The following is a 24,032-nucleotide window of genomic DNA, read 5'->3' on the forward strand; positions in this document are numbered from 1 at the left end:
TTATTGCTAGAACATTTGGAACGGTGGCAGAACAGTACACCCGCCTGAAACGTAAAGCAGCAAAGGTCGGACTGGTGGTGAATGCGGCTAAGACAAAGTACATGCTGGTAGATGGGACTGAGCGAGACAGGACAAGCCTTGGCAGCAATGTTACGATAGACGGGGATACTTTCGAGGTGGTAGAAGAATTCGTCTACCTCGGTTCCTTGCTAACGGCTGACAATAATGTGAGCCGTGAAATACGATGGCGCATCATCAGTGGAAGCCGTGCCTACTATGGGCTCCAGAAGAAACTGCGGTCAAAAAAGATTCACCCCCGCACCAAATGCACCATGTACAAGACGTTAATAAGACCGGTGGTTCTCTACGGACATGGACGATGCTCGAGGAGGACCTGCAAGTACTCGGAGTTTTCGAGCGACGGGTTCTAAGGACGATCTTCGGCGGCATGCAGGAGAACGGTGTGTGGCGGAGAGGAATGAACCACGAGCTCGCTGCACTTTACGGCGAACCCAGCATCCAGAAAGTGGTCAAAGCCGGAAGGATACGATGGGCAGGGCATGTTGCAAGAATGCCGGACAACAACCCTGCAAAGTTGGTGTTTGCTAACCATCCGGTTGGTACAAGAAGGCGTGGAGCGCAGAGAGCACGATGGGTGGACTAGGTGGAGCGTGATCTGGCGAGTGTTGGGCGTGACCGACGTTAGAGAGCTGCAGCTGCAAATTGAGTATTATGGCGGCAAATTGTTGATTCAGTATTATCATGAATTTGATGTTAGCTAAATAAATGAAATGAATGTCTGCAGAATGAGACCATTGGCAATTTTTAGTAAAATGAATGAAATGTTCAACTTTGTATATCTTCGGCTTAAATGAAAAATGTTGAACTTTTAAAGTAGTTTCTTAAAGCTTACTTATATAACCTGTCGAATGGTATAACAAACGTAGAAAAGTTGATAGTAAAACTATTAAATTGTGCCACTTTAAAAAGTTAAATTTTTCCCATACAATCAAATCAAAACAAATCAAGTTTGGTTGCTACTAGCAGCTATTCTGCAATTCCAATCAAATTACCGTCGATGATTGAGTTATTTCATTATAAAATCACCCTATTGCTCATTAAATACCTATGAGGAAACATTTGATTGTCATGGCAACTTTTCTCGGTAGATCAATCATAGTAGAATGTATATCTGGTCTTGGATCTCTGCGAACCTTTTTTACGAATTCGAATCTACTCTGTAAATTGGATTAGAAATACTTATACACAGATAAACGCCTAAAAGTATGTAAAGCCCTTGTAATTTAACCCGGGAGCGGTCGTGTCGTGTGCTGAGTACACACACCATGAAAAATGTACGCTTGTGGTATAAAACGTGAGCATAGCGTCGCTGCAGGTAATCGAAGTATCTCGTGAACCAGACTACATAGTAGAATTTTGTCTTGGGCACAGTTGATCAGGATATCAAGAGCTAACCGATGATGAACTTGTTAATTTTAGGTTTATTCGCTAGGTGGGCCTAGTGTATCTTAGAAGTATTAAACTTCTGTATCTCGAAAGTCAGACTGCATTGAAGAATTTTGTCTTCGGCAAAGTTGTCCAGGACATCAAAAGCTAACCAATAATGGATAATTCCAGATGTATCTAATCGGCGGCGCTAGTGTGTCTTACAAATTTTAAACTTTTGTAGAATCAGACTACATAGAATAAGTTGGTCTTCGGTAAACTTGATCAGGACATCAAGAGCGAATCGATGATGAATTAGTTGATTCTAGTTTTATCCGCTAGGTGACACTAGTGTGTGTTAGAAAATTTAAACTTTTGTATCTATGTCTTTTGTATGCTGTGTCTTAGAAATTGCAAACGTCTGTATCTCGAGAACCAGTCTACATAGAAGAATTTTGTAAAGAAGAACTTCAGTAGAGTTGATTAGGACATCTAGAACTATCCGATGATCAACTATTTGGTCGGCGTTAAGTCAGACCGGACCATCCGTTTTTCAATGATTTCGAGAAAATGTCCTACACGCTCTTGAAATTTCAAATCTCTGGCATTATTTTCAGAAATACTATTAATCTTTCGTGTAATAACACATTTGCATTGAAATCACGTCAAAAAGTTCAGGTTCAACGAATTCCTCAGCTTATCTTCACCTGCCCGAAAAATTGAGTAGTCCACTCTGACTGAACGCCGACCATTTGATTCTATGTATATTCTGTAGGAAGCGCTAGTGAGTCTTAGAAATAATTTACTTATGTATCTAGAGAATCAGACCAAAAAGAAGAATTTTATCTTCGGAAAAGTTGTTCAGGATATCAAGAGCTATCCGATGATTAACCCTCGGGCAGACGCGTCTTTGGCCATCCTCAGCGATACCGCGCCCACGCTGTGTACCACAAGCAAGCTTTTTTCATGGTGCGTGTGGATATAAAGCTATGTTCATTTAGAATCCGGAATGACAAAATCACGTATATCTTAGGGATGGAATAACAAACATAAAAGGTGAAGCCCTCAAAACAAAGGTTATTTATTGTACTTTCATGGAAAAATATCATTGAAATTATTTATTTTTATTTTTCACACATTTTCTCACTTTTTCAGTGTTGACCTCTCTAAAAATCTGCACAACGGTGGTAAATTTTAGCAACAACCCCTTCCGCACGTTTGTTCAACAATCAGGTCATCTATGCAGTGTCCTGAGTGCCTTGACTAGTCTGACTAGGATTCCGAAGAAAAATTGCCAAACTTTTTTTTTATTGCGAAATGAGGGGCAATTCAGTGAATTGAGAAAACGCGAAATTTGAGTGTTTTTTTCGTTGATAAACACTACCCATCTGTGACGATACCACTGAACGTCTCCGGCTGTCATGGCAGCTCATCAAAATAGGTAAAACCTCTACATATCCCTTGTGTGCGTTTTTGAAAAGCAGCACGCGATTCTTGAGGCTGTCATCCTTGTATGAATTGGTTCTCATCATCGTGTTGCGAAAAAACCATGCCCAGAGTTCGAACTTCTTGCCAAATCTTCAAATTCAAAGCAGATTTATCAATGAATCCAAGCTTTTTTCTTCCGAGGACACTTCCTTATGCCATGGTTAACAACATAGGGTATCGCGCCACTTGGGCGGTGGCTTCTATATTCGTCTGTTTTCCACTATAACTTAGTCAATTTTGAACCAATTGGCTTGAAATGTTGTACACGGGTAGATACTATACCTATCTTATGGCATTCCAAAAGTTGTGTCAATTGGTTCAAATTTGACTGAGATATAGTGGAAAACAGACGAATATAGAAGCCACCGCCCAAGTGGCGCGATTCCCTATGTGCACATCGCGACTGTCGTACCTGACCACGCTAAATTTTCAACGTGTTTGTGCAAGATTTTTTTCCTCCTCTTGTCTTCAATCTGAAATAACTTTTCACTCGTTGCCAGAAAATCGATGAAATTTTCACCATTTAAAGAGGATTAGTGTATGATCAGAGTGCTGCAAAAGAATGATGATTATGTTCATTGAGAGCGCCACTAGAAAATGTGACATGATTCCGGATTCTAAGTGAACATAGCTTTATATATTGAGAGGTAAGTGGATCTATGACATTTGGTCGAAAGACATTTAGTCGAATGACGTTTGGTCGAATGACATTTGGCCGAAAGTACATTTGGTCGAATGGACATTTGGTCGAAAGGCACTAACTGATGAAAAGAGATGTGAGTGGAAAATAATATTATAGATTTCGGTATCATAATTATTTATATGTCATTGAACAAGCAAGCCTCGTTGAATAAATATTCGACTCGTGCTGAAAAAAAAACATCATTTTGCAACTTGTTGCATAAACAACTATTTAGGCTCGCGTTCAGTTCATATGCGTCGAAGAATAGCCTATGTTTAAGAACAAACGTATTGAAATCCCACTTCAACAGTGCATCAGAACTTCAGACACACTTGAAGCAAGCTTCAAGTAACAGTGCATTTTAAAATTCTGTTTTTGCACACTGATAATAAGCTTGAAACAAGAAGATCAGGTGCGCTGGTTTTGTTTACGAAGAGAATTGTACGCTGGAAGTCGCGAGTAAGTGTCAAAGTCGGCCATTGTGGCGGCCATTTTGGGATCCTAACTAATCTGTCCTTAAAAGAAGGAAAAATATCCGATAAAAAAGTCTGCAGCTATAACATCCAAATATCAAACGGAAGAACAGCTTGTATTCAAAAGAAGAAATTTCTTCTGAAACATTCAGTAGTTGGTACAGGAAAACGCAATGAAATAAATAAACGTGATAGAATAGCTTATGTTTCAAAGAAGGAAAAAATCATGATAAAAAGACAGCAGCCATAACATTCGAACATAGTACAAATACGAATTTTGAAAGAATAGCCTAAGTTCAAAAGAAGGAAAAATCATAGATGAAAGAATCACAACCACAATGTGCACTCTTCACTCTCAGCACAAATAATACACTTGAATGAACAGCATATGTTTAAAAGAAGGAAAAATATTTGATGGAAAAGCCAGTATGGGATACACAAAAACGCAATAAAATGGTGAAACTGGAAAGAAGAGCCGAAACCTACACTGCTCTACAATGTTTGCTTTTTTGTGTTTGATATAATTAAACACGATTGAATTGCTATACGACTTAACGTCCATTCGACCAAACGCACTTTTAACCAAATAAGTTCAGTAACATATAAATTATGATACCGAAATCTATAATATTATTTTCCACTCAAAACTCTTCATCAGTGCCTTTCGACCAAATGTCCATTCGACAAATTGTCCATTCGACTAAATGTCATATGCTTCTCCTTCCAAAAAATGAGTTTCGACCAAATGTCCATTCGACCAAATGTCCGTTCGCCCAAATGTACTTTCGACCAAATGTCATTCGACCAAACGTCATTCGACCAAATGTCATTCGACCAAACGTCATTCGACCAAATGTCATTCGACCAAATTTCCCAAAGCCCTTATGCATACACGGTAAAAAATCTGCACTCTGATATGAACAGATTGGCACTTGAATTCGCACTACTGTCCAATCAGTTTGTTATCATCTAAATATCATTTGAAAAAGAACCTCTTCAATTTTAATAGAAGTTCACTTCAATTCGTTGTTGACAATATTTTGATTTCAAAATCAAAATTAAAAAAAGTGTATTCCCGCAGCACCCAGATTCGATATCAGGACCTTTAGAGTCACGGTCTTCTGCTTTACCACTAGACTACTTCACATCTGATAATGAGGTGCGAATCGAAGCGAAACATTTTCTACCACCTGTCATCTATATTTACTTTCATGCCCAAAACAGTCAATACCAAATCAACAGCTTTTCACTTTGGATTGTATTGCTTTGTGCATTAGTGCAAATCGAAGTGATTTTTAGTTGATTTCTCCAGTGGGTTTGTTTTGATTCTCAAATCAACACTGACAGCTTTGCGATATCAAAGGAAAAGTATTTCAGATCATGTTGATTGGGATGTTGAATAGTTAAGGGATTTTTCCCTTACATCGAGCGTGCAGAATTTTTACCGTGTATGCATCAGAAACGGTAGCCACTATAGACCACCAAGCTCGTCATACACGCGATCTCATGGAATTCACAAAAAAAATCAACCTTTGCATTTTGAACTTGAAACTTTATTCGACGGCGGTTTGGGTTTGGCTAACTTAAACTATTGACTTACATCGCAACCCTATCGTAAGTTGAAATCTTTCGTGTGACAAGCTATACATTTTCGATAGTGAGCTGCAGAATAACTGCGTTTTGGGTACAATAGTACAATGTTAAAAAAGTTGATTTTATTAAGTTCACCCAATATTGTTTAAAATCACTTGAAACCCTTGCAAACATCGTTCGTGAAATCTGTTATAAACTTATATTACATGGTGTTAAACTGATTACTCATTGAACTGGATCCGATCCAGTATAATAATTCCTCAACTCATAACGAACCAAACGAAATCAACATTCCATTTAAGCTAATTAAAATGTGTCTCTTTTTTCTCCACCTCTTTTTTCCTCTTTCAGTACTGCAACGGTGGTGACTTAGCGGATTATCTGGCCGTGAAAGGAACACTCAGCGAGGACACGATACGACTGTTTTTATGTCAATTAGGTAATTGAAATTGTGGAACTTGATGACTACCCATGGTTTTAGTTTCAACCGTAGCTTTCCGTGTATTTCTATAGATGAAGATGGCTGGACATTGAGTTACTAGTAACCTTCTGTAAATGACATTAACATACTAGAAATTGTTTTTTTTAAAGAAATTGTCTGGAGGTTGTGACTTTTTAAAATTGATTGTTCACTTGCCTAACTTTACTGTTGCCCCAATATTTACATCCTTCAGCATCTATTTGTTTCAAATAATGTTCTCTAGCGCGTGATGTCTGTAAATGATGGACACATAAAACAAACCCACGTTTCATCTGTAATCGCTCTTTATACCCCAATAAACACTCCTTTTATTGCACATCTATTCCTGCAATCTATGCAAGCTTGCAAGACCATAGGACTCGTGGAAAAAGTTTGCACCATAATCGTAACTTTTTTTCTCTCTCGCTCCCGTCTTGTGTTCTATCTTTCCCAATCACAGCAAGTGCAATGAAGGCATTATATGCAGTCGGCGTCGTCCATCGGGATCTCAAACCACAGAACATTCTGCTGTCGCACGGCTGCGGGAAGCACCTTCCGGTGCCCTCGAAAATCACCCTGAAAATAGGTTTGTATGCACTGCTCCCTCAGACGCTGGGGTCCGTTTAAAAGGTTATGACTTTCTGATTTTTTACTCGCTTTTTCTTCATTTTATAGCCGATTTTGGTTTTGCCCGGTTTCTGCAGGATGGAAACATGGCGGCAACCCTCTGTGGATCTCCCATGTACATGGTAAGAAGCTTTTGGATTTGTTGTTGTTTGAAAATTGTTCACCTTCGAATGGTTCTACTTGTCTAAACACAGGCACCAGAAGTGATTATGTCGCTGCAGTACGACGCTAAGGCTGACCTGTGGTCTCTGGGGACCATAGTTTTCCAGTGCCTGACCGGCAAGGCACCATTCCAAGCCCAGACCCCACAGGAGCTGAAGATGTTCTACGAAAAGAACGCCAATCTAGCCCCAAAGTGCGTATACCCATACTACCATTCCATAACCTAATGATTTCCGTAAAATCTAAGATTGTAATTGACTTGGTTAGAATTATATGCCTTCCGCAGAATGTTTGATGTGAACTATGATTTATGAATCTGACGGAAGTGCTCTATAGTCGATTATATTACTTAAACAATTCAAAATCTTTAATATGTTTAATCGTTGCACAGAATTCCACCTGGAACGTCGAAAGAGTTGACCGACCTGCTGATGGGTCTGCTGCGACGGAACGCCAAAGAACGGATGAACTTCGACACATTCTTCAACCATGCCTTCCTGCAGCGACAGACTACTCCACAAAATAGCGGTTCGTATCATCAATGAACTTTCGGTTCCAATTTGGTTTTCATTCAATCTCTCACTCATTCCGCAGAAATTCCTCAATCATCTGCCGCCGGTCCGCAAACCACACCCGGTAAGGTTACTAGTCCTCATCAGAAAACGGCCATGTCACCCCAGCAACAGCAGCAGCTACTCTTACGGCATCAGCAACACCAGAATCAACTCCAGCAGCAACAACTTCAACAGCAGCAACAACAGCAGCAGCAACTTCTTCTGCAGAAGCAACAACTACAGCAACAACAGGAACAACAAAAACAGCAAACGTTGGAGAACAACAACGGTACGTATTCAATGATTCCGTTTCCGTTTCACCTTGAACCTTGCTTTCGGTATTCATACATGCGAAACAGTACAAACATTATTCATAACCCCGAGAATTTGCAACAACTGCGCTCAAATAGAAATAAATTGCTCCCAAGGGTATCCGGCGGAACTCGCGGGCGGTGCTACTGTTTTCAACCAAAAGGTCGCGAATTCCTTTTTCTTATTGATTTATTTAGGTGGTTTGTGTTGTTCGGAGATTCAGGAAATATCTGCTTTACCAGTTGAAATTTTTCATTTAAATTATCATCGTAGAAATGCTCTGCTCAAAATTTTTGAAAATATTCTACATCCGGTCAATTAATCGGTTGTACAGCGTATTTCTTGAAGTTATTCAGTAACAGAAAGATTTGTAGTATTGATGGTCTTTTAAAGTCTTTAGCCGATTATTTCAAAATTTTAGGCAATTTATCGATAATATCATTGAACATCTTTGTGACTCGTTAAGAAGCTGGTAGAATCAGTTAGGTCAACCTATCGTATTTAAGGATGATCATGAGGAGCCAACAACCTACAAAGGAGAGCAAATGATACAAAGCACAAATTTGACAGCTGACAAGTGTCTCGCGGGTATTGGTAAACTCACCAAAAATCTGATGCGAGATTTTTTTGGATCATTCCGAATTTCAAAATTATTAAGCGCGTTGCTGCAGCGGCTGCTGATATTTGATGAATTATTAATGCTAATCATCGACCTCCAAGCACGGAATGGTTATCCGCATCGGAATTCAGCAGGCTTAATTATGCTGGATGATTCCTGAAAGGTATTGCTGTAGGATGCTTTAAAAGAAACTGTCGAACTACCCAGCTGGAAGAAGGATGGGGTCTCCAGTTAGCCTAGTGGTTAAGGCTATGTATCGCCAATCTGGAGACGGCGGGTTCGATTCCCGTTCCGGTTGGGAATATTTTATCGACTCCCTGGGCATAGTGTATCATTGTACTTGCCACATAATGTACAAATTCCTGCCATGGCAGGCAACGAAAGCCCTTCAATTAATAACTGTGGAAATGCTCTAAGAACACTAAGTTGTAGATAGACAGGCCAATTTCCAATGCGAACATCGAGCCATAAAGAAGAAGAAGGAAGAAGGATATGCATGGAGATTCCCCGACTGAAATTGAAGGATGATTTCCCGGAAGAAATCGGTGGTGGAAGAAATTGACTACATACTCTCGGATGGAACTTATTGCAGATTTTCCGGAAAATATGCCCCAGGATTGTTGGTGGGTACCCTGGTCAGGAAAACATAAGGATTCCCTTGAAAGAAAAGTTGTTGGATTTTTTCGAGAGTTCTTATTGGGAATTCACCAGGAGTTCTGTATGGAGACTCTTCCAGCAGTAATTTCTGAGGATTTGTCCAGGAGTTTCTTCTGGGAATACTTCGTGGAGTTCCTTTCTGGATTTCTCCTTGAGGTCTGCTGGGGATTCCTCCAGGACTTCTTTCTAAAGATATCTCGGGAAGATTAAGCTATCCAGGAATTTCTCTAGGAATTCCTTATGGCGATTCCTGCAGCAGTTTCTTCTATGAATTTCTCAGACGTTCCATTTACAGATTCCTTTAGACTCTACGTAGACTCGTGAAGTTCTATCAGGGAATTCTTCCAGGAGTTCCGTCTGTGAATATCTCCAGGAGCATTATCTGGGGATTTCTCCAGGAGTTTCTTCTGGGGATTTCCCAGCATTTCCTTCTCGGGAATCCTCCCAGAGTCTTTTTGAGAATTCCATCAGGAGCTCCTTCAAGAGATTCCTCCAAGGGATTCCTCCAAGAATAGCTCATGGGAACTCGTCCAGGAGTTCCATCTGGGGATTCCTCCAGTAGTTCTCTCAGGGCATTTCTCCAGGAGTTCATTCTAGAAATATTTCAGGAGTTATTTCAGGAGATTCCTCTCGAAGTTTCATCTAGGGAAACTTTCAGGATCTCGGAGAGGACTTCTAGGTTGAGTAGGCCCCACGTTATGCTATCCTCCTCCCGGGGATAAAGCGACGACAAAATACTCTTCTACGCTTACTTCAAGGTTATGTTTATGTCGCTCCTCAAAGAAGCTGTACTCCTGCTGCATGGTATTGTGTCGTTCCACTTTAGGGATGTTTTCGATCACCTGGCAATCGTTTGACTCATTTGTCCATAACTCAGTTCAGAATTCTTCGTGGAGCTTCGTCTGGAGATTGCTCCAGGAGTTCGATCTGGAGATTCCCTACTAGGATTCCTCCATGATATTTATTCGTCTACGGGTTTAATAAGAAACGCAATCCAGGGACTCCACCGAAAATTCCTTGTGCAGATTTCTTTAGAGTTCCTCCTGCAGATTCCTCCAGGAGTTTCATCTCTGAATTTCTCCAGGAGTTCCACCTCGGGATTCCTCTAGAAGTTCCCACTGGAAATTCCTGCAGCAGTTCCTGCAAAGGATTCCTCCAAATCTTCCTTCTGGGTATTTCTCCGAAAGTAACTTAGGCACTGTGCCTAAATTACGTAGACTAATTTTTTGGCAATCTCAGATTACCACCTTTAACCAACCTGTAGACTTCTGATTATACAAAAATTTGCAAATTTTGTATGAGGCGTTGATTTTGACAGGATCCCTCCCTCTCTCTTACGAGTCTACGAATCCTTCTTGTAATTTTAATAGAAGTTCCTTCAGGGAATTCTTCAGGAGTTCCATCTAGGGATATCTCCAGAAGCATTCTCTGGAGATTTCTCCAGGAGTTTTTCTGTGAATTCCTTCAGGAGCTCCTTCGAGGGATTCCTCCAAGAGTAACTTTTGGGGATTTGTCCAGAAGTTTTATCTGGAGATTCCTCCAGGAGTTCTCTTTGGGGACGACAGAATGCGCTTTTACGCTTACTTCAAGTTTACGTTTATTGCGCACCTCAGATAGGCACTAATAGGTTTTTGCTCTGTGACGGTTTGTATCGTACCACTTACTAACTAACAGAAGTTCCATTTGAGGTTAGGATTTCTCCATGACTTCCGTGTAGTGGTTTCATAAGAAATACCATCTAGGGACTCCATCAACAATTCCCTCCGTAGATTTCTTCAGAGTTCCTTCGGCAGATTCCACCAAGGGTTGCCTCTGAGGTGGGATGGCAATAACATTTCAGGGAATTTTTCCAAAAAATCCTACAGAAGTTCCATCTGGAGATTCCTCCAGGAGTTCACTTTGATAAATTTTTTTGAGAATTTCTCTGGGGATTCTTCAAGAATATTTGTTCGGAGATTCCTCCAGAAATTTATTCTAGGAAATTTTTCAGCAGTTCTCTCTGAGGATTCCTTCAAAAACTCTTTCTGGAGATTTTTCTTGGGGTTCAAACGTATCTCCTGGGGAACCGTCAAAAGGAACTTCCGAAGAGCTCGCCAGGAAAAACTTCGAAATCCTCAGAGAAAATTTACGGCAAAATCCCCAGAAGGATCCGCACAGGGAATTTCAAGCAGAATGCTCAGATTGAATTCTTTACCAAGTCATGGGTAGTACGCAGATCGCAAAAAATGTCTTGGCCTATCTCGTACGGAGGTAAGGGCGTTTGCAGTTCAGAGGGAATTTATCAGTCTACCTTAATACATGCGGGAAATTCCTTGCCTGGATCGCTCAAGAAACTACTTTTCTTCCATCGCAGTACGCAGTAGCGAAGAAATGTCAGCTCAAATGGTAGTCATCATAGGAAGTTTCTGCCAGGAATCGGTCAAGTCAAGAAGTTTTTTGAGCAATTCCTTTTGAACCACGGTGTACAACATTATTAGAAGGCAATACATTACCGATATCTGACTGTTTTTTGATGACGTAATTCAAATCGTTCTGTCTGAGGCGTGAACAAAATGATCTAGTACTCCACATCAATTTGATCAACGTAAAAGGACTATAAGAACGACGTCGCATGTTTACGTCCAAAATTGATGTTTACATACTAGGTAGGTAACTAGCCTGCCTTGTGAAATTGTATGCCGTGCTTTAAGAAGAAACGACGAATCGAATGGAGTTCACCGTGCAAAACGTTTTGTCCACTCTGTTCGAGGGAAAAAATGCACTGAACTCAAATTTTTTTAGCATTTCCTTTAAAGCCCCATCCTATTCACCCAAAATGTCTACGTGGTTTAAGGACCCCGTCATGATAGAATTTTCAAGAAAATTTCTCAGCAGAACATTGGCATCAGTATGGTAAGATATGTTTAGAACTTTGACAGTTTAGTGGGCTTCGTGGCGGTGCGGTTAGCGGCATCAGTCGTCTGGGCGTTTCGTAAGCCTCGGAGTGCGAGTTCGATTCCCGCTCCAGTCGGGGAAAACTTTTTGTCAAACGGAAAATTTGCCATTGGACCACTGAGTGTTATGTGTGTTGTCCGTTGTCTCGTGTATGTAATGTTCAGAAGGGTGCCAATGAAAATCGACTTTTCGAATTTCAAAAACGGGTAGTGCTCAAAAGTTTCGTCTTCTCAAAACAAGCTAGCGGTCAAAGTTTGGCTGTTTTGAAACACGAAAAATATCCATGTATAGGGATACATGAAAATTTCGAAATCGACAATTTTTTTTGATGTCAAATGCCTTAAAAGTGCATGAGACGTCGAGATCTGGTATTATGTATCTCAAAAAAAAATTTTTTTTTGAAAAAAAAAACACTTTTTGGAGGATTTGAATTTAATTGCTGAAATATTCATGGCAATAGTACTGGAACATGTCTTATATCATCGTTGGCAACTATCTGTCATATTTCGTTAGGGTGGTTCACTTATTTTGCATTAGGGTGGTCCTTTTTGTAGAAAATATTAAAAAAAAGTATTAAAAAATCTCTTATATAACCGTAAGTCATTTTCAATATTGAATATATATACAGTCAACTCTCCACAACTCGATATCCAAGGGACCATCGAGTTATAGAATTATCGAGTTATAGAACATATGAAGAGAAAAAAAATCTGACGGTCAAAAATCTCGAAATTAAGTTTTAAACGCTGTTTTGAGTTGGAAATTCTGTGTTCAATAATTTTACTTCTTGAATTAAAAAAATAACCCTGCACAGTGGTCTGAAAGCCGTATCTGGTTGGACAAAATTGTTTACGCCTAAATTATTAGTTTAGGCTGTATGCTGTCTTCGGAAAGGTATCTTCAAAATTATTTTGACAATTTTACAATATTGAAAAGAAGTAAAATTAGGGTGGCCTAGATAATTTTCAAGACAACAATGTTAACCTTCAAGTTTTTCCAAATATATAGATTTGTTTCCCAAATTTCAGAAGAACTTGATTTCAAATAACTTCAAAAACTTCAAATAACTGAACTGTAATTCCATCGCCTATGGTTCAAGAGATATTATTCTTTTAAAAAAAGTTAGGGTGACACCTAAAAATGAGTTTCTTCTTATAACATTTTATTCGTTGATTGCTCGCAAATACGTTTTTCTGAGTACTTTTAGAGCGTTCAATATTCAACATGTTTCTCAAAGACAGCAAAGTTCTATATCTTCATTTTTTTGGTTTTTCGGGGGTTTCTTCTTAAACCGGTTTATTTTCGACACCTAATATTTCAGAATGCTGGAAATGGATTTTTAATCTCTGAATATGAAGTACAATGAAAAAGCTTTTATTTTTATCTTTAAATAATGGAAAAAGTTCTTTGGTTCCAAAAGATTGAATATCTACTTGCACTACTCTCAAATATTTTAAAGTCAAGAAAAGAAGAAAACTACTAATTTTTAAATTAAAGATACACAACTTTTATGTCTTTGGGAAAGATGTAGAATATTTAATGCTCTAAAAGTGCTCAGAATATAGTTTGCACTAGAAATCAGTGAATAAAAAGTTAAGTTAAGAAAACCTTTTTTTTATGTCTTGTTCAACCATAAGAGATAGAAATATGATTTTTGTTTCGGAGAAGTTGTTTTGAATTAAGTGCTTTTCAACTTTGGTGCTGTCCAAAAACCAAATAGACTTTTTTCAGGACATATCAGACCACCCCCTCCCCCTCGTAGACTTTTGACCATACAAAATTTTCGAAATTGGTGTGGAGCGTTGACTTTGACCAGAACCCCCCCTCTCCCCTAAAAGTCTACGTAGTTTATGGACAGGCCCTTTGTAGAATACTGTGGATTGCACTATCTGAAAAAAAAAACAAACTAAATGTATAGTTGATATCGTGGTTTGTAAAAAAAACTGGACCACCCTAACTTTGCAATATAGAAAAGAAAACACTTGAAAAAATATGAATAAACTTTCGTGAAGACAGCATATAGCAAGAACTATTAGTTCGGCGTGAAACTTTTCTTTCAACTTGGTACGGCTCTGGGCCCGTTATGCATGACATATTAAAAAGTAAGAATTTAACAATTTTTAAAAATTGTAGTTTTCGTCTTCTCAAGTATTAATCAATTGCAAACTATTTCAAACGGTATCATAACTATACGTCGCTTATTATGCACTAAGTGTATTGAACATTCAATCTAACATCGAGTTATAGAAGTAAAATTATACATAGCGTGACATCGACCAAAAGAAGCATCGAGTTATAGAAATATCGACTTATGGAGAGTACGGTGTATGGAAAAGTGAAGGGACTGACGAATCCATCGAGTTATAGAAAATATCGAGTTGTAGAACATCGAGTTGTGGAGAGTCGACTGTATAATATTTCATTAAGGTGGCTCATTTATTTTTAACTAGGGTGGTTCTTTGAGATGGAAATTAATAACAAAAAAAAAATTCTAGTAAGTTTACTAGTCATATTTTTGTATAGTTTGAAATCATAATTCTTTATTGTTATATAACACTTTGTTAAGATATTCTTAGACCAACATGTGAAAAGGGCGTAAAAACAATTGCGAATTTCTGATTCTCCTGTCCCTTTTTATTATTCTTGAATTCTTTTACCAGTAATAGATACAGGGGATAGACAAAATGATCGGTAAAATTTTCACATTTCAAAAAATTGTCAAATAGCTGTAACTTTTTGAAAGTGTATCAAACAATCTAAAATTTTTACTGTAAGTTGATCAACTAGTTGTGTATCGATGGTTCAAATTTGGGGAAGATCTGACTATTCTACATGAAATTAATTAGATTCTAGTTTCTAGAAAAAGTCATAATCATCCAATTGCCAACTTTGAACTGGAATATTTCCGGATTCAATGAACCAACCGCAATGACATTTTGAGCGTTCATGACTTGATAAGCTTTGATTTTTTTTTTACATAACCTAAAATTGTTAAGTAAAAATAAAATCGTGTTAAGTACTGTTCCTTTGAATTCCACTAAGAATTTGCATCCTTTGACAGATACGTATTTCGTCCTCAACTGTAAGGTCGTCTTCAGTGTCTTGTACTTGACTTGACTTGAATTGTTAACAAAGATGAAAATTATAGCGTTTCGAATTTTTTTCTAAAATAACGCCAAAATATCGAAAATTTTAACATTGCTTCAAAATTCGAGATGGTAGTTCTAGTTTATTTTAATTCTCTCTAATTTCAACTTGAATATGTCTTGAAAGGAAGTGACAAAATAACCGGCAATAAATTGAAAAAGTAATGGGAAGGATATTAAAATTGGACAATTCACTAACAAAACATTGTTCAGTCTGTGCAGCCTCTGCCTGAAAACGGTGTAGTGTCTTTTTTTTTCTGGCGCATGCAGGGTTTTTAAGTTGATCTGCATTTACTAGTTCTATCTCCTTGTACCAACTTTTCGAACCCTCTAAGCAAAATATCCTCTTAGAATGAGTGTAATCAGTTATTGTACCATTTAATTCCGCCCTCTTTTGCTTATCTTTTGACAGATACGCGTATTTCGACTACCACTTGTAATCTCCCGAACTAACTGACCATTTCACTGACACTGAGGAAGATTACAAGTCGGAATACGGGTATCTGTCAAAGGATAAGCAACAGAGGGTGAAAATAAATGGTACAATAACTAATAATAGTAGAGATAGAACTACGAATGATTGTAATTATTACAATCATTCGTAGTTCTATCTCGTTTTACCTTCGTAAGAATGGAATTTTGAGCTTTTTGTAAACTTGTTCAGCAGAAAATTGGCATCCAGAAGGAAACTTGTTTGTTTTATTCGTGTATGACGCACTTCCAATGTACTTGGTGCAGCTTCGTGGTCGTGTTAGTGGTTAGTGCATTTTAGTCGCATCGTGCAGGAGAGCGAGACTTCGATTCTCGTCACAGCTGTTTGGAATAGTTCTTAGTTGTACCACTGGGCATTGAATGCTAATTTGTTATCTATGTCGTGATTTCTTTAAGAAGAAGGTAAAAATTTCATCCAAAACCCGTAGACTTGGCTTCAATATATACAGCGTTGTACAAATCAGTCTAACTAGTTTCGTCGGAAAATCATGTCATCCGATCTGACATATCTCGTTTCTTTTCACTGGATCGTACGTGAGTTTAAAATTAATAAACAGACGGTGGGCGTGCAAGTTGTACTCCTGGAATTTATGTAGGATTTATCGTAGAATACATATTTGATCCGTCGTTGACCGGCCCTCGAGAAAACTAGATGTAGCTGTATGTCGACAATGAACTTCTTTTGTGATTGCATCCTATTGCACAGTGTTTGATAGTAGGACTTATGGCCGTAATATCAGTACCATGTTTGCTGGGTCAGTCTATTCACAGTTATGTGATTTCAGGTAGTGTCATTCCTGCGTATTGTCGATAATTGACAAATGAGGTCTTTCAGCCAGCTTGCAGGTTGATTGTTCTTGTTCGTCCCATATCTTCCGCAGAGTATACGGTCAAGTACTTCGTGAAGTATCTTACCACCATGTTTGAAAAAATGCAGTCGGGAGCTCATCCTTTCCAGTATCCTTACTATTCTTCAGCTTTTTGACTGTCTTTTTGATCTCAACTGATTCTCCATCACCACTGATGCTTGATCTGTTCATCGGCACGCTAACGTTCTCTCTCAAAGTCTCGAAGTGCTACATAACCGATAATGTAGGACCATAGTTTTGAATTTGCTAAAAACTTTGTGGAAGACAGTCAAGTATTTCGATACTTGTTAATGTCCTATGCATTGCTGGCTAACCAGCAAGATTTTGTTGTTATCTTGGTGTTATCAACTATTACATTTTTTGATGCCAACGAAACTTTCATTATTGAGGTGTAAATTAGCTAATAAAGTAAACATTCTAAATTATCCAGTATTTATCATCTGTCATTTATTAATGGCTACGCAAATGTAATGTAGAAGCATCCCATTCTTCGACTGTTCAATCTTGAATGTCGCATCCCTCAGCATCTGCGCGGTATTCGCCAAGTTAAACTGTTAATATTACCCACCCGTTGCTTCTCCCTGTCGTCAGATATGTAATGAAATGTCGCCTCTATGTTTGTCGAACTCTGGTTGCCTGCCAATAGGTATAGGGAGAACAGTGTAATCTCCCACTTTCTCGACATCGTTGGTCTTGTAGTAAAGTGCGCGACAAAATTGGCATCCGATCAACAGTTTTTTTTTGCATCACATGAGAAGAGGAAGTAAATTTTCATGAATCGCAGTTGTTGCTTTCGGTTTTACAAACGTCGCGTAAGTTTATCGTCTTGCGTTGATTTTTTCGAAAAATCTGCGTTCAAAGTGAGCGTATAATTCCATCAGAAATGAGTTAAATGTGGCCTGAATGGTACTGATCAATGTGCAACCACTTTTATTCAATTGCAGTGCCACTAGAGATCGACGACAGCGTGGCGACGATCGCAAGCGCGAACAACACCTCCAACAGCAGTCAGGACAACTCGGACGACTTTGTGCTAGTACCGAGCAATCTGCCGGTAGATCCATGCAGCGGAAATTATGACAAGAGGTTTGTTCGGGTCGTTTTAGGTTACCCAGAATTGCTTCTAATATCGATTGCTTTTGAATTTCAGCAAACCAACTAGAGTGCCTCAGACAGCTTCGAACGCCCAGGCGAGTCCACCGCGACCTAGCACGCTTCCGATCTCGGAACCGAAGCCCGTTCCGTCGTCAGCTAGAAAGCTTTCCCGACAGCAGAGTCAAACACCACCAAAGGTAAGTGTGAAGATTGCAATATTCTAGCTTTGAACCTTTTCTTAAAGATTCCGGGATATCTGTCAGGAGTACGTTTCGACAAAGCTTTCAGTATTTTTTAATCATATATTGTATTCCAAATATGTGCCCCATAGATTTTATACTTAATTATTCTTCTTGTAGTAGTATAAAGAAATTTATATGTAGTATTTTTGAGAATACACATTTCTACAAAACTTAACGTAAGATCTCCACTGAGGAATTTATTCAACAGCACTCTTTTCCACTTGTTCTAGTTCATAACTCTGTTGTGCCTCTTTTTCAGAATCCCGTCAGAGAATTCTCCCGAGATTCTTTCCAAGATTCCTCCCTAAATTCATGAAGGGATTCTTCCTGAAATTTCCTTCCGGCATTCTTCCAAGGGTTGCGTTTAGAATTCCTTCCAAGAATTCCTGTAGGGATTCTTACCAAGATTGAGATATTCATTTGGATTCTTGCAGAGGTTCCTTCAAAGATCACTCCAGGGATAACTTAAGCATTCATCCAGGAATTCCTCGTGAGATTTATTTCGAGGCACCTTTTGGGATTCCTTCAGATATTTTTATCTGAAGTTCTATCCCCGTAGTGGAGATTTATCCCCGTCTTAGTCATTCCAAAACCATGCAGAGATGCTTCCGGAGATTTCTCCCGGGATTCTTTCAGAGTTTCCTACTGGGATTTCTTCTGGAATTCATACAAGGTTTTTTTCGGAATTCCTCTAAGGATACCTTCTAAGATTTCCTTTCAAAGTTTTGTCGGGATTCTTCCCAGTTGTGCTCTTCGATTACCTGGTTAGAGTAGATACACTATTTATAGTAAAAACAAATGAAATCGTTCGCACCTAAAAATAATTGCAATTCCCTAATTCAAACCATCTTTCCCGCAGAATATCCCCAATGCAATACCTCGATCTCAGCCGATCACCATGAAACGGTCCGAGCATCGAAACAGCAATTGTGATATCAGCTCAATCTCGCCGCCGGCCGTGCAATTCGCGATCGGAACTCCGCCCACCGGTAGCCGTCGCCGATCGACGTCCGGTGGTTCGCTCTCGGAAACGCCTCCACCGCCTTCCTGCTGGACGGTGAGTCCGGCATCGCATCACTCGCCACTGCGCCGGTCCGACACCAGTTCACCAGTATTATCGCACGCCCTATCGAAGCTACCGGCCCTCGGCAGTCCAACGTTGCTGACCAACGACAACAACAATATGCATCCCTTGGGAACTCGGGCGTTCACCCTGCCGGAAATGGGCGCCACAGCTGGCCTCGGAAGTTACCTAAACGATAACAATCTGGACGATCACCCGATCAACTTCCACGCACCGGAACTGCCGGCTGAAACGCTGATGGATGTAAGTTTGATTTCTCATCTCTCCTGGGACGATTCTAACAGTCTCTTTTCATTAAATTCCAGCGTGAACACAATGAAACCGTGGCAAAGCTGAATTTCGTCATCGCCCTCACCGACTGCATCCTGGAGGTGGCGGATTCGCGTTGTGCCCCTCTCTCGGCACTGATGTCCGCCGATGCCCAACCCATTGCTCCGCACGCTCCGGAACACTGCAAACGAGCGGAACGGCTTGTTCTGCTGGTACGAGCTCTGAATCTGCTCGCATCCGGAATGCATCTAGCGTCGTCTAACCTGCAGAGCGGCCAGCTCAAACCGTCGGATGCGGTTAAAAGTGGTAAGATGATCGTGTCAGCGCTTTTCAGAATAAAGCTCAACTTTCCCTAAATTTGTTTTAGTGTTATCGTGCATGCACTCGCGATACAGATCGACGCTGTGCGAGTCCAAGAAGCTGAACGGAACAGGACTGCTTCAGCGGGCAGGGGCTAGCAATATTACTGCAGATAAGATTCTGTACGATCATGCGATACAAATGGTAAGTACATACTCCAATTAAACAACTGTTTATTTGCTTAAGTTATGCACGGTGTGCCAAAAACCGTTATAAACAAATAAAAATGTCCACCCAAGTGGCACTCCGCATTCGAAAGATATGCTATTCTAGTATCTCCTCTGAAAATTTGAAAATCTTTCATCGAGGGAAACTTAAGTTTTTGTGATTTGAATATTTTGAGCCATTTCTATAGGATTTTTTTTATATGAGTAAATATGCACGCACGGTGTGCCGGATACCACTATTAACAAATAAAAATGTACTCCAAACTCACACCCGGCGTTCGAAAGATATACTATTCTAGTATCTCCTCCGAAAATTTGAAAATGTTTTATCGAGGGAAACCAAAGTTTTTACTGTTTGAAGATTTTCATCTATTTTCATATAATTAGTTCATATATGGTAATATTGTCATAGGATGTTTCATTGGCTCTTCAAATACATATTAATAAATTTCACAAACACCATTCCGAAGATACAACATTCAAACAACTTCTCTGAAAATTTGACAACATTTCATTGAAACGCTCGCAAATTACAGTGGTTTGAAAATATCATATCATATCTTGATAAAGTGTAATGAAAATGTGGTAACTTCATAGAATATTATTTCAATTTCTCGTGTTAATCATTCCTCGCAATGAATATATATTTTGTAAGCGATACTATTACAAAACTCAGTAAGTGTTTTTTAACGTATTTATAGATAAAGCGGTAGTATGCATATCTCCAATGAAATTGAAATTGAAAGCTTAAAATTGTTGTTACTGATGATCATTCAAATGTAAAATTTCTAAATTTACGGAAGAGACGTTAGTAACATGACGTATAAAAGCTGGGTAGTAAAACGATTAGCATTTAGGTTTACTTTAAAAGCTTCAATATCTTAAACATTATACCAACGATTGACAAAGCTTCCTAGGAATACCAAAGCATTGGGCTGTTAATTCAGTTTAACCATAGACTTAAACCAACATGTTTAACTCTCGTTTCACCATGAAACGTTTTCAAATTCACCGACAAGATACCAATATATTTATAAAGTGCTTAAAAACAAAAAAAAAACACTTAGAAAGTTTATCAAAGCTCACGGCGTACCACTTTTTTATTTGTATTCGAGTAGCAGGTAGAACTATGAGATATTAAACTACGATAATTGACATTCCTCTCAATGAAATGTTGCCAAATGTGGAGCGGACCTGGTGTGATGGTTAGAACACTTGACTATCACGCCGAAGACCTGGGATCGAATCCCACTCCCGACAAACTCACAAAATTTGAGTTCTTTCTTCGGAAGGGAAGTAAAGCGTGGGTCCCGAGATGAACTAGACTAGGGCTAAAAATCTCGTTAATACAGATAAAACAAAATGTTACCAAATTTTCAGAGAAGTTGCTTGAATATTTATTGTACTTTTGGAATTTGTGAAACTCATGACGCCGTTCAACACTAGTTCGCGTCATGGGATGAGACAAAAAAAATAGGAGTTTGGGACCCTAGAAACTGTAATGCGTATATCAGTTGAACACCCCAAGTTCTCATTTCAAACTTCGGTCTTTAACTGTGAAGTCCAATATACTTTCGAAAATTCTTTCACTATGACACTTCTAGGGTTCCAAAACCCTGTTCTTTTTTTTTCTCATCTCATAATACGATTTTTTTTTAATTTTGTTTAGCAGTGTTATTATTTGTTTAAGATATGAAGAACACCGCATATTCCCATATATGAGCTAATTCTATGAAAATATAGGGAAATCTTCAAACAGTGAAAACTTTGGTTTCCCTCGATAAAACATTTTCAAATTTTCGGAGGAGATACTAGAATAGTATATCTTTCAAACGCCGGGTGTGAGTTTGGAGCACATTTTTGTTTGTTAATAGAGGTACCAGGCACACCGTGCGTGCATATTTACTCATATAAGAAAATCCTATAGAAATGGCTCAAAATATTCAAATCACAAAAACTTTAGTTTCCCTCGATGAAAGATTTTCAAATTTTCAGAGGAGATACTAGAATAGTATATCTTTCTAATGCCGGGTGCCACTTGGGTGGACATTTTTATTTGTTAATAACGGTTTTTGGCACACCGTGTATGTTAAAGAATTAGGATTGCTTATTTACTTTGATCAGACATATGCTTCTCAGAAAACACGTTTTCATCAATGCTTAGAACGATTGATACTGTCCTATGACGTCTTGTGTTGATGAACAAGTGTTGCGTTAGGACTTAGTACCTAATCGCGTCATTTGTGGAACGTGACGATCAAGTCTGTTGTCGACTGGCCGTCGACGAAGCTGGCTTGATATCTTCCCATGAACAATGGTCCACTTCACGAATTTATGCTGGCCTGCTTACTCTCACAGAAAATTTGACGTTTGAGCGGTGCCGACACCTCTCAAACGTCAAATTTCGTGTGAGAGTAAGCAGGCCAGAATAAATTCGTGCAGTAATCCATGCTGCGTCGACTTCGAATTCGACTTCAGCGTTTACTGATCCGTCATTGTAGGTAAATACTAAAACACAGACGGATGCGTTAACACGTTAACAATGCTGCGTCGTGCGTTTGTTTACATTGGTGATAAAATTTCATCGTGGATATGGAATCTCAATCGGAATCAAAGAATCAGATTTCTGCAGCCGGACTGAATAAATCATTACAAGAATTTGGAATTCAATGTTCGAATTTGCAGCAGTGGCTGGTGCACTCAATATAAACATGGATTATTTGCAGAAATTGTGAAATTACATCCGGAAACCGATCGCTGGTGGTGCGGTGATTCGTGTTCTGCCGCAGTGATCGTGAGAAGCAACTCGTTCTGGGATTCTTCCGGCATTTTCTGTGCTTCGCATAACGAAAAACCCTTCTGAGATTTCTTCAGTAGTAATTCCCTGTTTAGAGTTTGCGATGCCTCCGGAAGACGCTTCGAAATATCTACAAGTTTTTTTTTTCAATTTCTTTAGAAGTTTCTCCAACAATTTCTCAAGAACATCATTAGGTTTTTATCAAAGGTTTTTCGGGAATTTATCCTGTAGTTCCTTCAACGATTACTTAAGAAGTTGCTTTAAAAAATCCCCCAGGAGTCCCATAGAGCATTCCTGTAGATGAGCAATCGAGAATTCTTGCAGGAGTTCCATTGTGATTTTTTTTTCCAAAATTTTATTACAAGTCCATTGGCAATTCCTCGAGAAGATTCATAGAGAATTTCTTCAGGGGTTTAATTGGAAATTACTTCAGGAATTCCTTTAAGAATTCCTCTAGGAGTTCTTTTGGGAGTTCCATGTGGGATTCCTTCAGCAATTCCTTCAGGAATACCTCAAGGAGTTTCTTCGAGAACTTCTCCAACAGTTCTTGTGGAAATATTTTTAGTAGTTTCTTAGAGAATTTCTCCAAGAGTTTTAGCAAAATTTTATTTTTCAAAAGTTTCTTTGGGAGTTTCTTCAGTAGTTCGTGGTAGTTCCTTCCACAATTACTCTAAAATTTCCTTTGAACATCCCCTAGAAGTTCGTTCGGGAATTCTTCCAAGAGTTCCATCGGGAATTCCTCCAGGAGTTCCATCATTTATTCCTTTAGCAGCTCCATTGGGGATCCGTCTAGAAATTCCTCCAGGAGTTCTATTAGAAGTTGCTTCAGGAGTTCCACTCGGGATTCCTCCAGAAGTTCCATCGGTAACTTCTTCACAGATTCCATCTGCAATACCTCCAATAGTTCCAACGAGATTCATTAGAAATTCTTCCTCAAGTTTCTTCGAGAATTTTTGCAAGGGTTCCTTCAATAGTTACTCCAGAATTTCTATTGATCATCCCCAGAAGTTTCTTCGGGAATTCTTCCAAGGGTTCCATCGGGAATTCCTCCAGGAGTTTCATCGTTTACACAGTGCAGCAAAAATTAACTATTGATCTGTCTCAAGAGCAAACTTATGTGTCTCCGACGGAATTTGGGTCGCTGAACCCGAATCCAAACTCAGATTTGCTCCAGCACGTCACAATTTTGAGCTTTTACCCAATTTATAGGGTAAAATATACGATTTTGGGCTTTTTTGACTGCAAACCATTAAGCATGGAAATATTTTTTAAGCAACCAAAGGGTAAATTGATCAATAACCATCTTAATTAACGACTCATGCAAAATATTACGTTACAGCCAAATTTACTTACTAAAAATATTTAAATCTATCAAATTTGATGTGGTAAAACGAAATATTTTGCATGAGTCGTTAATTTAGATGTTGATTAACCAATTTACTCTTTGATTGCTTAAAAGAAATATTTCCATACTTAAATCGCACATTTTGCCCTATAAATTGA

General features: G+C 38.9%; 1 protein-coding gene across 2 annotated transcripts in view; it reads left to right on the forward strand.

Annotated features, from left to right (window-relative positions):
* LOC109409885 (serine/threonine-protein kinase ULK2) overlaps nt 1–24,032 on the forward strand; it is a 140,673-nt gene that overhangs the window by 98,181 nt on the left and 18,460 nt on the right. For both annotated transcript variants that reach the window (XM_029875217.2, XM_062855765.1), the window contains 11 exons: nt 6,034–6,121; nt 6,603–6,728; nt 6,818–6,891; nt 6,964–7,124; nt 7,323–7,459; nt 7,526–7,774; nt 17,459–17,600; nt 17,665–17,806; nt 18,711–19,178; nt 19,241–19,511; nt 19,573–19,709. In XM_029875217.2, coding sequence (XP_029731077.2) covers nt 6,034–6,121; nt 6,603–6,728; nt 6,818–6,891; nt 6,964–7,124; nt 7,323–7,459; nt 7,526–7,774; nt 17,459–17,600; nt 17,665–17,806; nt 18,711–19,178; nt 19,241–19,511; nt 19,573–19,709 — 1,995 coding nt within the window. The remainder of the gene's footprint in view (nt 1–6,033; nt 6,122–6,602; nt 6,729–6,817; nt 6,892–6,963; nt 7,125–7,322; nt 7,460–7,525; nt 7,775–17,458; nt 17,601–17,664; nt 17,807–18,710; nt 19,179–19,240; nt 19,512–19,572; nt 19,710–24,032) is intronic.

The sequence above is a fragment of the Aedes albopictus genome, chromosome 3, assembly GCF_035046485.1.
Source record: "Aedes albopictus strain Foshan chromosome 3, AalbF5, whole genome shotgun sequence".
Lineage (NCBI taxonomy): Eukaryota > Metazoa > Arthropoda > Insecta > Diptera > Culicidae > Aedes > Aedes albopictus.